The sequence below is a fragment of the Haliotis asinina genome, chromosome 11, assembly GCF_037392515.1.
Source record: "Haliotis asinina isolate JCU_RB_2024 chromosome 11, JCU_Hal_asi_v2, whole genome shotgun sequence".
Lineage (NCBI taxonomy): Eukaryota > Metazoa > Mollusca > Gastropoda > Lepetellida > Haliotidae > Haliotis > Haliotis asinina.
Genome location: NC_090290.1, coordinates 38,034,440 through 38,051,216, shown reverse-complemented (window position 1 = coordinate 38,051,216; position 16,777 = coordinate 38,034,440). Strand labels below are relative to the sequence as shown.

Here is a 16,777-nt window from a genome sequence, read left to right as displayed (position 1 = left end):
TATTTGCCACTCATAATGGCCCACTAAGGTGCATCTCATAGTCATCTGGTTACATGGACGCCTGACTTTGACTGTGTGTATTCATTTAGCACTAGGCATGCAATCTTTTTGTCAGTGAACCTGACCAAACCCTTGCTGCTTACGATAAGTATAGGTTGGCGAAGATCAATTCTAACCCAGATCTTCATGGAGGCTATTTGCCACTCATAATGGCCCACTAAGGTACGTGTCGTAGTCGTCTGGTTACATGGATGCCTGACTTTGACTGTGTGTATTCATTTAGCACTAGGCATGCAATCTTTTTGTCAGTGAACTTGACCAAACCCTTGCTGCTTAAGACAAGTATAGGTTGGCGAAGATCAATTCTAACCCAGATCTTCATGGAGGCTATTTGCCACTCATAATGGCTCACTAAGGTACATCTCATAGTCGTCTGGTTACAATCTAGCACTAGGCATACAATCTTTTTGTCAGTGAACCTGACCAAACCCTTGCTGCTTATGACAAGCATAGGTTGGCGAAGATCAATTCTAACCCGTATCTGCAAGTTTAAGGATCTACTGGAACACTCACTGAGACATAGAGGTCACTGATGATCCGGCCGTACGAATACCAGCCCACTGCTGCAACAAAGTTCAGCACACACAGCGGCGCAGATATAGAATCACAACTTTTGCTTCTTACAACTTGTGCCTGCAAAGAAAACATTTTCTCAGTCCTATCTTTCAGTCTGCTTGAAACACACATTTAATTTTCATGTAGACAACAAAGGTCGTTGTGCCTGTACTTAATCCATCTATCCAAAAGTTCCACAAAGGTGGTTTGATTTTGGACAAAACAAACCTGATTCACTCAACTAAACTGGGACTCAACAGTGATGAGGCTTTGTAGTCCCACGTCACAACCATTATGCACGTCTGCCCTGCCCTATTGACCTGCAAACACAAACCCTATCACATATTTCTGGGATAACAGGTACAGCTGTGCAAGGATAAACCAAGGATGTGTTTCTGCAGCATTTCCCCATCAAAATATGAATTGCAATTGATAGAAATTTGGGTCACATCCTGTGGACACAAATACAAGTGCAGTCTTAGCAAATATTAAACAATAGATTTTGTTATCATTTGTCGCAATCACACAAAACACTATTCAATCATGCAATAATGATGCCTCATTTGTTGTTTTGATCGGTTCAGCCAATGACAGCATGTTTCCAAAAAACTTTCATTTGGTAACTTTCGGTTTTGGTTTTCATTCATGATCATAAATGATCATATCTCAGAAAAAAAATCACCAATTCATTAAAACAGTTTATATAACATACAACTTAAACACATTAGGATGAAAACTTCAAACACCCAAATAAAAAAAGGGCCCACCTAAAATTAACCCGGTGAGACACTTGGACTCGCCTACTAAGCATTGGGGCTTACACATATTTAAGTAACCGAGTTAGGTATTGGCACATCAAAAACAATTGCTAGGTTTATCCCTGGCAGTGTCCACTACAAAAGCAGACTCAGTCACAGATGGAACTAGAACTACTGGCTGTGTACTCAACGTATCACTGGTATCCACAAACGTGTGAAAATTCCCACTTCATTGATTTCATGCTCTTTGAGAAGTTTAAGGCAGAAAACACATACAGTACAGCAGATGAATGAAATCATGACCATCAAAAGATTATGATTGAAACTTGTCATTTTGGATAAAAATTCTCAGACTCTAGCTGTAATCTGGCATTGCTATTTTAGCACAGAATAAGCATTAAAGCTTCCCCACTTCACCAGTACAAAACCAAAACATACCTACAACAACAATAATTGGAAAAATGTCATTTCAGTTTTTGAACTGTAAGTGACATCTGCTTCAGACAGCAAATATGAGTCTCTGTACAGATAATAAATTCCAGACAAAGAAAATTGTAGCTGCCTCTGTTATGTAGATATACTCACCACTGTTGCCAGGGGTGAAGCATAACATACAACTGTTAAAAAGCATCCATAAAGTCCAAGTTGCCCTGCGGCGATGACATCATCGGGTTGGTAGTATCGGATGTAGATGAGTGGTCCAAAAAGCAGGAGGACACTAAAGCTGATGAGTCTGTGCATTTGGTTCTGAGGTAATAAACATATACATGGCTAATGCTAGGATAGGTCATTTCTTTTATTCAGCAATTATAGAGGCAACCATCCTTGATATCTCCATGGTATAAGTTCCGATATATCTCCACTATACCCTGGAAGCATCTACGGCTCAGCCCGATGAATTCATTACCTCCCTTGGCTGGCTTTTCATCCAATCAGGTGTGTATGCTGGGACGTTGTGCGTACCAATCACAACTAACTTTCACTTTTTAAATCGCTTAAACTTGGCAACACAAATGATGCAGAGATACTCTGAAAGATGTACGAGTTCTTGCATACACTTTTTTTTCAAGTTTTGGACCTGTCAGTTTGTCTGTATGACTGCCGCAAAATCAGAAAATAAGAGTCGCATTGTACAAAGAAATTTGCAGCTGTGATCTTTTTCAACACTGGCAAGCTCAGCTCCAATGGCAGCTTAGCTGACTGGCCACTGTGACAATGTGCAGACAGTAAAGGGAGGTAATAAAATTACTGGGCCGACTTATAGATGCATATATATTCAAGTGGAGATTTATCAGAACGTATACCATGGAGAAATTAATGATGAGAGGCCACAGATTCTGGGATCATGTGGGTCTCTCAGTAAAAGTGACAGAGCATGAACTGAGGGCAACACCACTTTCAACAATAATCCAGTTATGGTGTGGCAGCTTCAATGGAGCTCCCAAATTTTCCCAAAAGTGCCCTTCTAACTAGTGCCTAATTACAAGATGATAACTAGGTGTTGTCTAAGTGCTGCAAATAGTAGTTTCAAAATGGGTAGTTTGATCATAAATTTAGTTGTCAACGAAATACATAAAATCACGGATTCTGAGAAAGAAAAATAATAGTAATCCAGAGTAAAGCTTTAATTTCATATTCCTCCAACAACAGATTTCAAAATTATCGGCATTACATTTCTCCTTGTCATCTCTTGTTGGCAAAAATGTATTTAATCTATAGAGTCTGTTGGAATATATGGCGTCTACTGTCGACGTCACCTACCCTCTTGACGGTGTAGATATAGAAGATGCAAATGTAGAGGAACTGCAGTATAGCCCCAAGTGTGTTAGACATTATCATGGAGTAGATGCTGCGCATGATGCTGTACTTGAGCCAGATACACGCACTGAAACATCACAGAAGATATCAACATTGCCCAATAAGGCTGTCTGAAAGTGGATAGGTTTAAGAACACAATACCCATCAAAACAGAAACTGTCAGTTCTCATTCTCAACCAAACATGAATTACAAGTTATGTGACATTATCTCAGTATTCTAGACAATGTGGATTACTTGCCCCAAATACTGAAAGAGGTGAGGTGAAGTGGAATTTAACCCGCGTTAGAAATAACCACCAGCCCAGAGACCCAGTGCCGGTTGTTATTGTATCAGGCCAGTAGTTCCAAATTTGTGCAGGCCCTTATGGCCTTCAGTAAATTATCTGTCAATTATTTTTCAACTGGAATGTTTCCCCTTTTTCCTTTATTAACATCTGGAAATCATTCACAATCTATCATGTTACGATAACTTATACTTGGACGTAGGAATGTCAACACCAGTCTAACAAATAAAAACTCCTCTGTGTGCTACAGGCTTTGCTTAATTTTGCAGAAACAGTGTGAAACAGTTTAGTCTATTTTGTTTTTATTGGTTTGACTTTCACCAAATGTGCCTGCAGACTTCATTCAGGGCCTGTAGAGTTTACAGCCTGCAGATAGCAACAGGCCCTGATGGCTAACTGGTAAGTTAAAGTCTTGCAAACACTGAAATTAATGTTGTACTTAAGAATATTTTGCTCATTTGATGACTTACATGTGTATGTGTGGCTGCTTGTCCTAGCCGAGATTTAAGCTGGTTTATAAATGCTAGCCCACTGAGATACCATGTCACAGTTAAGCATAAATACCCCACTCAGACACATTACACTGACTCCTAGCTGACAAGTCGTTGTATCTATTAATGGCAAGAACCCGGCAGGGACCAACAAGTACCATATTTCAATATGTTTTGGTATGATGCAGTCGGGGTTGAACCCAGAACCTTCCGCTCTTCAGCCGGACACTCTAACAACTACACCACAGAGGTAAGCCACACTGGGTATTTTGAATCTCTGATGACAAACTTGTGTCCAAGTCGCCTAGATAACAACACTCACCTAACAAAGAAGGCAAAGAAAGGAACAGGAGACGTGTCACCTGTTCCGCCCTTCCTCACGATCCGTAGACATATTTCTCTGTAAACAAATATATCAACATGTTCAAACAAACAACAACATATCTCAGAAATATCCTGAACAATCTATCAACCTAGTCCTAGAGTACATACTGAGTTCCCAACAAGTGGCTAAAGGCATTTGGTAACCACACCAGGTTTGATTCCCACATACAGTGGAATCTGTAAAAAACAGCATCTGTCCAAACCGGCAAGATGTCAACACCAGCATGAAGTCTCAGTTCCACTCGTGGCTTGTACATTTATCACCAACTCTACAATCCAGCACAATGTCTAGACCGGACTGTTTCATCAGTCCCGTTGAGTGCCGGTTTAGACAGCTTCCACTGCAGGTACAATAGATGAAGCCCAATTCTTGTGTCCCCTGTTGTGATACTGCTAAAAGCAGCGTAAAACTAAGCTCACTCACTCACCCAATCATAAAACTATACTTAACCTACAATGCTTTCCTACAAGTACATTGTACATGAAAGATAAAAACTTGTCTATCTCAAAGTATATTCATTCATCAACTAATACACTGTTAAGCAAAAATGGTTGCAATCAAACAGGCAATTAAACTCTAAAGAATTTAGTCCCCTGAAGATCTGAGATTGGAAAGAGGGTGATCAGGCTTGCTGACTAGTTTGACGCATGTCATCGTATCTAAACTTGGATAGGTTGATGCTCATGTCAGTTTACATATCCGCTGAGATAATCTAAGCTGCGGCACAAGTATGTACGTGTGTCCATAATCATGTAATATACTTACATCCCAACCAGCTGACAAGCTGTGGATGATAACATTGCTGCCCATGCCAGCACCAGCTCCCAGTCCATACCATGAACTCACCCACCACCTGCAGGAACAAGACAACTCATTGAAACATCACTCCATCAATGAATTCCAGCTTAAGGTAGCAACATGTAAAGGAGGTGAGTTTAACACAATTGTCTACTTGTTGAAGATTTTACCAGTCACACAGGAATATGAGTGAATGGGTGAGAGGGTATGTGAGTGGGAATGTGAGTCAGTGGGTGAGTCAGTCCGTACTTCAGTCAGTCAGTCACGCTATACTAACACTGGTTCTACAGTCCTAGTTCACTGAATATGCTGGGATGCCATACAGACATTTAATATGAACTTTCTACATCCATGATACATCATATGACGTGAAGTACCATGTTATACCAAGCTACAGAATATAACTATGTTATAACACATATAACTATGCAGGGCCTCCACCTACTAGACCATGGAGGCTATGTTTGAGCTGATCCCATGAAAACCTTGCCTTTCATAACAGGCACCTGAACGGAACATGCATATCAGTATGTGACCTGGTTTACTGTGAGTCACTGTAACCAGCAGTCCTGGCTCTATTGTTTACATTCCACGGTCAAATATCTGGAACATCACTAAGTATATCCTGCATTTTGATACTCATGCTTTACATGATATAAATAATTTCAGCTGTAACCTATGTTATAAATGGGATTACACTTTCTCAGTGAAGTACAAATTCTAGTATTCTTGTTGGGTTGAGTTCCATCTGGGATTGGAGCTCATACCCTCCAAATCAGGTGCCTAATCACCAGTACACAAAGTAAGTCATCTAACCCACTCAGCCACCACAGCTTTGACAAAATATAGTTAGGACTAGACTAGATTTGTTTATCATCCAAAATTGTGTTCCACAGGAGATAATACTTGTTTGACATCATACGATATTGTTTTGACAGCAGATTTTGTACAATGCCCTGACAAGCCTACGACATCACAATGCTATAACATTCCTGCACTGCATGACTAACAGTAGTACAGTGTTCAGAGATTTCAGTTTTTAGTTTTTCATTAAACACTAAGGAAGGGTATTTTTTTTAGGATAGATAGAATCTCACCTTCGTGTCTATATATATATTATATCAACACTCATTGATAGAAGTAAAAATATCCTAAGCCAGCCTGGGATATTTGTAACTTTAACTCATGCTGACAGTGTTAACGAATGGTGTGTCAAAGTAGCAGGACACTGGGTCCTGTATGTTGCAGATGTCTGTCTGACCCATTGAAAATTCACAGGATCCCTAGAATGAAATTAAACACACATTTCAGATTTAACATTTCTCATAATTGGCACTGAAATTATTAACATTATATAATGACAAACATTATAAACATTAATTTATAAAGAGTGAACAAGTGTCACATGCCACAAATAACAACTTCAGACAAAGTTATTGTGATATAGAGGGTAAGATTCTTTATGGATAACAACTTCTTTATTGCATATGATGCGACGTTTCGGTATGGATCCTTATACCGTTGTCAAACAAGAGTGGAGTAATACATCACAGAACAGACTCATATACATGGACAGGGATTAAGTAATAACAACATGTAGGTATGAATCAACAGCGGGGGATTAACAACAACAACAATGGGTGGTAGTAATGATGAGACAATAAGAGGAAGCCAATAGTGGCTGTAGCTGTGACAAAGTATACATGGCTGATAGGGTAATTAGTAATGGTGGCTGGTGAGCTCTAATCTGTTATTTTTATGAGTTCATTGTATGCAGTTGGGGTGAGATATCCCTGATCTCTGTTGATTGAGGGCTTGTGTCTCCTGATTTGAACTGCTTCTGCCAGTTTTCTTTGGGTGAAGTCCTTCTGGTTTTTGGATAATATCTCTACACTGTCCCAAATTATGCTGTGATTGGGACATTTGATGATGTGGTCGGATATAGCAGATTTCCGATCTGATTTGGTTGTAGATGATAAGTGTTCTTTGATTCTGATGTTTATGGGCCAGGAGGTTTCACCTACATATGCCTCGCCACAGTCGTAGTTGATTTTGTAGACGACACCTTTCGGTGGCTGTTGTTGTTTAGAGGTGTTCCTGCCATTCGCTTTGAGCATGGTTTTCAGCGTTGTAGAACTGGTAAAGTAGGTTTCAATGCCTGCTTGTTGCTTTAGGAGACGGCTGATGTGGTAGGAGGTTTTTCCAATGAAGGGTAAAGTGATGCGGATAGGTGCTGGTTCAGGTCCCCTGAAAACCAAAACTGGGATCATCTCTACCCTCACCAGACGGGCCATAAACCTCTCCTCAAACAGTCCAAGTGCAGAAATACAACACCTCCGCCATGTTTTCACCAAGTTCAACCACTACCCACCAAAGTTAGTTGATAAAATCATCAGATCCACACTCCACCCGACAAGAAAAGAGCCCACCAACAAACCTGAACCAGCACCTATCCGCATCGCTTTACCCTTCATTGGAAAAACCTCCTACCACATCAGCTGTCTCCTAAAGCAACAAGCAGGCATTGAAACCTACTTTACCAGTTCTACAACACTGTAAACCATGCTCAAAGCGAATGGCAGGAACACCTCTAAACAACAACAGCCACCGAAAGGTGTCGTCTACAAAATTAATATGCAATAAAGAAGTTGTTATCCATAAAGAATCTTACCCTGTTATCACTTACCAGCTACTAATAATGCCAATCAAACAAATTATTGTGACATATTCAGTCAGACACTGGGGTCAGCAGGTTGGGGACGTCTGTCTGACCATGGCAAATCTGCCGGATTTGTCAGAGGGTCAGACAATATTCGTGAACACTGTGTTGATATAACTGATATCAGTGGACACATGGGTGAGATTCTTCATATTTCAGCTACATCATTGGCTCTGCTTCATGAAGTCAACACCACTGGCCCAAACCTACAGGTCTGCAGCTCATTTCAGACTTGTCAAGCATGGGAGAAAACAACTCTGTGTACTTTTTCACTTGTCTAGAACTAATGGACCTAGAGGCCATATCCACACACAAGCCCATTGAAACATCTCCAGTACTAACTATCCTTAAAACATGATCAGCGTGAAAATGGATTTCATTCCAATCCTGGCTTTTTGGCATGGCCACAAGAGAAAGAGCAAATTACCTTTGAACAGAACTTAGATAGAAGTGATACATATCAAAGCAAGATTTTTTGGGCGTCAACTTCTTTATTTTGAAGAACACGACATTTCATAATTTACTCTTACTATATATCAGATAAATAAAGAAATTGGGAAACAACAACAGTGAAGCCAATAGTTATTTGGCACTGGTTCGTAAAAGCTGACGAATGCATGAGTGTAGTTTTATATCGCTTTGGGCAGTATTCCAGCAATGTCACGGTGACATTGGTCTTCCACGTGATGAGAAAAACACTTTAACCACTAGACTACCCAACCGAACCTACATGTTTAATCAGTTTCAACACCTGGTATACTAAATACACAGTTATCCAAATTCATTAACATAGGCACCAAAACGTACTAGGCTGCCCGACCATCCCTATTACTAAAGGATGTAACATGTAAGAAAAATGGTAAGGACAATGGACAGATAGAAGCCAAGAAATATGCCAACTTGGATAATCTTTCTTCAGGAAGTCGATTGTTTTGACGACTTCATGGAGACAAACAATCCAAGAAAGGGTTATTCTGAAACCATGATTTGTGAATTACGATAACCATGATAATATAAAACTATTTATCAGTTATGCACCCTCAGATTATCACACATTCTCATTTTCACCCAGTGTCCTAATCTCAGTGAGAGATATGTTTCTGGTTTAATGTTCCTTTGTGATCAGCAGATGTGCATGAAATAAATGTGATCATCTATATCTGACAGATCACAAGGCAAAAACACATGAATAATAAAAATTCAATTGTAACCAATTCGACATGATCATTTTTGCACTGTACATAACATAGATTCATCGATCCCAAATGTCAGTGATGGAGAAAAAGCACTATATTGATGATTGTAACAGCTGTAAATATACAAAAAACAGAGGTCTTCCGAGATCGATCATATGCAACCAAGTTGATTATAGTCACAAATATCTTTGGCGAGACAAGGATAGTAAAATTTCATGAAAGGCTTTAGATATACAAAAGCTTGGAGGACATGAAGGTTAGGCTGAATTTACAAAAATTATTCCTCTAAGTCTTCCTTGTCATTACATGTTAACAGGAGCCCCCAATGTCTTGGGTATAATCATGATAATATGTCCAGCAATCCAGCTACAGAGGGATTATAGTGGAAACCTTATTACTTAATTGTTTTTTTCTTTATCATCAGCTAATCTTACCTGTAAAACCTACAATCAAACAGGTTTGTTCATCATAGCTATTGAAACAACCAATCTTCAAAGATGAAACCACTATGTATATCGAAACTAAAAAGCGATCAATCAATTACTAAAAGCTTATCTACTAAAAAATAAATTCCTATTGTTTATATCAGGGTAGAAACTGTGATCTGGTGTATGTTCTTCTATATAATCAGAATTTTGTGGGGTCCACTTTATTTATAATTTATTTTTATTTCAAGATTATTAATAAATAACTGAGGCACCAAATATCAATCATTTCAAATGCAAATAATCTATCAATACAAATTTATGAATTGGCCCATAGGACCCCACTGTGGATCACCAAATCTATAAACTGAGTCCTGGTTTACTATCTAGCTTCTCTAGATACATGTTATAAAAACTTATATAGTAGGGGTGTTGAATAGTAAATTAAAACATAGTTTATCGATTTTCTGACCTGCAATATGAGTGTGCAAATTGACCATGTTCTCATTAATCACAGGCTCGTATACTGAAGGGAAAAAACAAGGGATCACTTGAAAGGACAATTGTTCCTTTGTTTCTTCCAAGCATTCTTCACAAGCTTTGTATCACTTAGCTTGTGCAGAAACTTAAAAAAATATGAAGGAACAACTGTCCTTTCATGTGATCCCTTATTTTTTCCCCTCAGTATATATAAATCATTCAATACCACAGAAATGCTCATATTTACTAAGACTGGTATTAAAAGAGCGATCAATTCTACACATCTACTGGATCAGCCTGTAGGATTATAGGTTGTTCCTCTATACACATATCAATAAGGCAAAATAAAAAAGTGAAATGTTTCTCAGGCATCAGCACATCACTTTTATTTGTGCACGTATTAATTTCTTATTGTCATTAAACAAGCACAATTTTGACTTGGACCCATCCCCTGTCCAAGTCTGCCTGTATCTACAACTCATGAACATGTGCTTAACTTCCAAAGATGTATTCGTGAGAGAGAAAAATAAAAATGTACTCCTCTCTCATCACGTTTTTTCAATCTAAACTTAAAAAACATCCCACCTCCCTCACCACTTTTGAAAAAAATGTGCTCAAGAAACGTTTGACTTTTTTAAGCAGCCTCATCAATTTCATTATTGACTGAAATGTCAACATAAATCAAGATCATTTCAAGTTGACACATCAATATAAATTTCCTGTCAAAGACAACCTGAATCTGCAGATGCCACGAACATTACAGTTTTCCATAGCTGTAAAAAGACATAGGGCAGGACACATAATATTCCTTTAAAAACCATTTGTTTTTGATATTTGAGCAAGATACAGACATACAATGGGAATTTAATGTCTAAATATTGGAATCACTTTTCAATTGTACAGAGAATAACCTTTCATGTGATGGTGAACTGGTTTGAATGGGGTCAATAGTTTGAAAAATAAAAAAGCTATCAGGAAAATTATGATTCTTAGTGTTTTATCCCCCCAGATATAACTTTATCAGAAAGTGTCCACACTATCATTTCCACACTATGTCTATTATCTTATTCTACAGGTGTTCATTTATACCTTTAAATTTGATCAAATCACACCCAAACTGGGTTTGTTTCCTGCCCTAACAGCATTCAAGTCTTATGCCAACTTACGAACATCTGTCAATGTGTTACAATGCTGACAGATGTTGGAATAAATCATCTAGTGAAATATCACTACACAATCATTTCAATAGATAAATTAACAAATGTAGCAACTGTTCCAACCATGAAATTAGAGATTAATGTTGATGTTAGGTTGGTATGTTTGAATGGTTAGTTAGCATTCACTTCATTTACTAGTGATGAGAAAAAAGCATCCATGCTTGCTTGTTTTTTGAAAAGTCAGTTTGTGTATCAATATTGATAGACTATATACTGTTAAAGTGTATAAACATGATAAAATCAAACAGGCTACAGCTGTTGGCAGAAATATATCTAGATTAACAAAATGATAGCAACCTGACACTGACTTCATTACTTCATCCTGCTCTGGAAGATATCAGTAGTATAATATGTGTGTATGTGTGTGCGTGTGCCCGTGCACATGCATGTGCAGTTGTGTGTGTGCACGTGTGTGCAGTGTTTACAATTCCTTAATTTGCCAGTTGGCCATCAAGGCTGCCTGCAGGCTTTAAAATCTTCAGTCCCTGAATCAATGAAATATGCAGACCTAAGTCAAACCAATAGAAACAAGCATTGTCACTAAGGTGACATAATCCCCTGTCGCAAATTATCAAATCAAACTTTAAGGTCACATGCAGTGTGAAGCACAACTTTGCAGATTCTCATACCTTTCAGTATGCACTTACCGAAACATATCATCAAAAATGCCAATTTAACCTATAAAGTTGAAACAGTTTTCACGATGGTTTTTCAAAGTAACAGGACATTGGGTCCTGTAAGTTTCGGATGTCTGTCTGACCCACTGAAAATCCACTGGACCCACAGAATTAAGCTAAACAAACATTTCAGATTTAACATTTCTTATAACTGGCATTGAAATTATAAACATTATATGATAACAAACATAAGATATATAAACAGCAAATAAGTGTCACATGGCAACAAATAGCAACTTCACACAAAGACATTGTGAAATATTCAGTGGGCTGAATATATATTCACTGGGGCTGGCAAGTTGGACTGGCGAATCTGCCAGATTTGTCAGAGGGTCAGATGCTATTCGTGAACACTGGTTGAAAAACATGCAATGAAAGAAAAGCCCATAAAATAGGAGTTCAAACGATTCATTAAATTTCCTCCAGCGCTGGGGGAAAAAGTGGTTTCAACAACTGTGCTGTGCTGCGCCCATAATACATGCGCACTGAATAGGTTCACAGAGCTTGAAACAGTATGCATGCCCGGAGTATGAGGTCGTGAGCAGTAGTCTGATCTTGGTTGTGTACACAAACAAGTAAATAATCTACTCGGTACATAAAAAAAACTTGTTGATTGTGGTAAACAGCATCTGTCACAGAGAAAGCTAAATGTCTGGTTTATTGACACCAATCATTGACTACATGCAGTTTGAACTTAATACCTATCCGGCTATATGCCATAAACAAAACAAGAAGACACAGTCATCACTATCGCCAGCATTACCTCCAATTTCAGAGTAAGTCACACTTGTTGCTATGGAAACGCCAAAAATATTCTATTCAGAACTCCAAACTATCAAAAGGCACCAGTACACCACTAGACCAATCAGTGTGTCATGTTTGGTGAAGAAATATTAAACGGTTCTAGAGTTCTGCTCCAGAAAAGACGGATGGACGGACAGGCGCACGGAAACGGTGCATTTACAGATCCATACTGAAACGACACATCAAGCACTTGCTGGTAGAACAGCCAGGTAATCAACAAGCGTGTGTTGTGAAGATGGGGTCATCTCAAAAGCCGTTATCTGGTTACCACTTGAGACGTTCAGTGGGAGTCAGTGTTGCTACTTTCAGAAGACGCTGTTGTCCAAATCAGTGTCGCTGTCGTCAGTCTACCCTGATGACGGCTGGCTTGATGGTGGCATGGTCCAGTCCACTTTGTTCCCAATAATGTCTTTCTATTTCATTCTCAACTTTCTCAACACGCTTTTGTCATGTTTCCTGCATGATGGTGTCTATTGACTGTTGAACAATCATCTGTACATCCCGAAGTTTGAATGTTACATTTTGCCTGCCAACATCCGATTTCATGATACCCCAAATGAGTTCTTTTGGGTTTAAATCGCAATGATAGGGTGGCAATCACAAAACTGAATGACCATATTCTGTAAAGTACTCATCAACTTTAAAGAAAGGTGTGGTTTTATTTGACTTTATGATGTCATACAGAACAGGTTTGGTTGCTTTTATGTTACTGCACAGTAGGAACACAGGTTTAGGAAAGACCTTAAGATAAACAGGTTGCTGGAACACATTAAACATTTTTGAAACATTCAGATTTGGCGATAGCAAGAAGGGGGATATAAATCTTAAATTGTATCATTCTGTTTTAAATGGCTGACACAAGGAAGTATAGTGGAGTTTATCTCTTTTGTTGTTTCACAAACATTACAGAGTCTGTTGACCAATTCTGAAACATGGTAACTGCATTCATTTTTGATAAATAAAAGACAGTTGATATGTTTTTATCAAAAGGATGTTTTCATTGTTTTTTGTTCCATGTATACTTCATAAATTGCCAACAGTAAAATACTTTTAGCATTTAAAAGGAATATTACTTTGACAAGTATTTCTTCCCTCCTGCCTTTACATTTTCTGACTACAAAAATCTGTAAAACAAGAAATAAAATGAGTGGCATGGTGTGGTTTGGCATGACATGAGACATGACTTGGTATGGTGTGGTGTGACATAGCACAGTGTGGTGTGAGGGTTGTGGTCTGAATCCTGTTGTGGCATGTTGTTCACAAGAGAAGGAGTTTCGTTTTACACAGCTTTTAGCAATATTCTAGCTATATCACGTTCAGGGACACCAGAAATGGGCTTTCCACACTGTACCCATTTGAGGAATCAAAGCCATGACACTGGCGTGACTGGCAAACGTTTGGATACCCCACTGCCCCTGTTGCGCACGAATCCTGTTTGAACAACATTAATGTTGATGCATAAATATGTATAAGACTTAACACAATTTCACTGAATTTGCCACAGATATCAAAGCACAATTTTTGTATTGATAAACTGCAGCTGTTCTTCAGTCATATTGACTCACAATGCAGGGTTGGGTTACAAGATATTCAGGCAGCTGTAGCATGTAGTACTGTGCTTCAGTTGTTGTTTAACATTACAACCCACCAATAGGGTGGTGGTCTGTAAATATCTGAGTCTGAACATCCAGTGATCAATGTCATGAGCACAACCTGCACAGACCATCAGATCCAGTTAATTGTTTCCCAACATGCATGGGTTGCTGAATACCAATTTGAATGCAGTTCTTCACAGGTTCCTAGTTACCATGGTTACAGCAAGTTGTCAGCCTGATAATTTAAGAATTACCAAAATGATATGGGTCATGGATACCATCTCAATTTCAAGCGACTGATTTCAATAGTTCAAACTCCACTCTTCATATTGCCTATCAGCTTCTCAGGGATGTTCTATACAATTCCAAATTGTGTGCCCTTTGCATTCAAACTGTCTATCCGTGAAGATCAGAGTTCAAACTGGTCTTCAGCAACCCATGGTAAAAATTGACCAATGATACCAGGTGGTGAGACTTGCTTACTTGATTAACATGTCATCAGTTCCTAATTGTCCAAATCAGTGCTCATGCAGTTGGTCACTGGACGGTGTGGTCCAGACTTAATTATTTACAGACAACTGGCTTGTAGCTGGAATATTGCTGATTGTGGTATAAACTAAACTCTCTCATTCCTTAATGTGGAAGGAAAGCCTTGATTAACACTGATAATACGTTTTCAGTTCACAGAGAAAACATCAAGTCTTACTAAAAATGCCCAGAATTCACTAGTTTGGACCCTGATTGAAATGCGGGTGGCTGTGTTAAGAGTTGGAAGAAATAAAAATCACACATTTACATAGACTACTTCTGTTGCATCATGGTGTCAACTCAATGTGGAAGGAAAGCCTAAAATAATACTGATAATACATTTTCACCATCAAGCTGCACAATGCTTCAAAGGTTCATGGTATAATGTGCAGTTGTCATATATAAATAAGCTGCAAGAAATCACATTATGTAAGTAATGACTTCCATTTCCACCAAATGTAAAATTCATTGTTTGGTGTTTTTTTGTCATCATAAAAGGTATACCTCTTTTGCTACGATTTACCATTCTAACAACAACTACCCAAAACATGTTCAGAATTACAAATTACAATTTATACCCCAGCACACACTTTTTTCAGGACAGATGAGGATTTCAGCCATAAAGTGAATGAGTGAGCGCACATTTAAGCTGCTTTCAGAAAAACACAGTGAGTCACATATTCTTAAACTGACAAACAGTCGCGATGAAATTTTCTCGTATACTGGAGTCTCCTATTCTCTCGGTACTTACAGATATCACCTGAAAAAATAATACAAACAGTTCTTTTCGTATGTATGCTTGTTGTTTTTAAATGAAGAGATTCTCCCTCTTTCATCTGCATGTGTCAACTGCTTGATCCATCAGGTGTACTATCACACATGAGCTTGGTGAAAAACATGGTCGTCCACCGCTGACTTTTCGAGGCGTCTCTCATTCTCGCGGCATAACGAGAAAGTAACGTTATTTGGTGTAACACTGTAAGGAAGGGGAATCTTATCGGCAAGGGCGGGGAAAAGTTACGATTTTTCCAAGCTGGTTACAACTAACGAATATTTGTTACATTGCGAAATTTTGATAATTCACAAACTTGGGCCACTTCCTAGTTACCGGTCAATGATGTAAACAACCGCTAAGTATCACGCATCGGCGTTTACCGCAAGAATAGGAGACGGACCTATACTAGAAAAAACATTTATGAATGAGTAACTTTTCAATAGTTTTCAAGTGCTGACAAAACTACTATATGGTGCTGAAGATGCATAGGGGGTCATTGTCAGCAATATTATTCCTTCTGTATCCTGAATAATGTTATTAATACTTATAATGAATATTAGGCATATATCAATCACATAGAACAGAGCACTGTAAATCTGCAAAGAATTCTAAGTTATCATATATCATATAATAAAATCCTCGCATTAATTACATGATTTGCATTATTCACCAGCTTAATACAGAGCCCATCTACCCATATGGTTTTTGCCTAATACAAGAGCTAGTTGCATCTCTGGGCTGAACATGGCAAATAGATCTATTGATGTTATAGGTCTTTTCAAGTTTATTTTACAACAATAAACTGCATACTTACTTTAATTACAAACAGTAATTCTGTTCCTTAGGTTTGTTTTAATTCTTATCCGTACGTACTAAACCCATTATAAATAGAGACAGGCACTTACGCCACGTTAGTATTGACTGAAAGAGTAAACATCTGGCAGAAATATCTGACATCAATTTAGAAATTGGAGATCCGACTGTCGTCATTTCTAAAGAAAACGTGGGACATATAAGTCATATGTTTAGGAATTTCTATGCATAACTCACGCGAAATGTTTCGATCCACAGGAAATAAACGCAAAGTAGGCAACTCAGCCGAAATCTCACTGAGTGATGCTGAGTGATGTTGTTTACATCCGCAGACGAAAGCGCCGCGTCAAACTTTCATAAAATCTCGCGAGAAATATAAAAGTAGAACTCTAGCCATCA

At 38.4% G+C, this 16,777-nt stretch overlaps 2 protein-coding genes across 2 annotated transcripts in view; both read right to left on the bottom strand.

Annotated features, from left to right (window-relative positions):
* The window catches only part of LOC137256627 (sugar transporter SWEET1-like), a 29,694-nt gene extending 13,000 nt beyond the window's left edge, over positions 1 to 16,694 (bottom strand). Inside the window, exons 1-6 of the mRNA XM_067794523.1 lie at positions 16,616 to 16,694; positions 5,117 to 5,204; positions 4,289 to 4,366; positions 3,135 to 3,258; positions 1,959 to 2,120; positions 574 to 693 (exon numbers count right to left, since the gene is read on the bottom strand). Of these exons, the coding sequence (XP_067650624.1) occupies positions 574 to 693; positions 1,959 to 2,120; positions 3,135 to 3,258; positions 4,289 to 4,366; positions 5,117 to 5,184 (552 nt within the window). The 5' untranslated portion in view covers positions 5,185 to 5,204; positions 16,616 to 16,694. The remainder of the gene's footprint in view (positions 1 to 573; positions 694 to 1,958; positions 2,121 to 3,134; positions 3,259 to 4,288; positions 4,367 to 5,116; positions 5,205 to 16,615) is intronic.
* LOC137255408 (uncharacterized) lies at positions 6,892 to 7,419 on the bottom strand. Its single transcript, XM_067792850.1, has one exon. The coding sequence runs from the start codon at positions 7,417 to 7,419 to the stop codon at positions 6,892 to 6,894; it is 528 nt and encodes a 175-aa protein (XP_067648951.1).
* Positions 16,695 to 16,777: the final 83 nt, after the last annotated feature.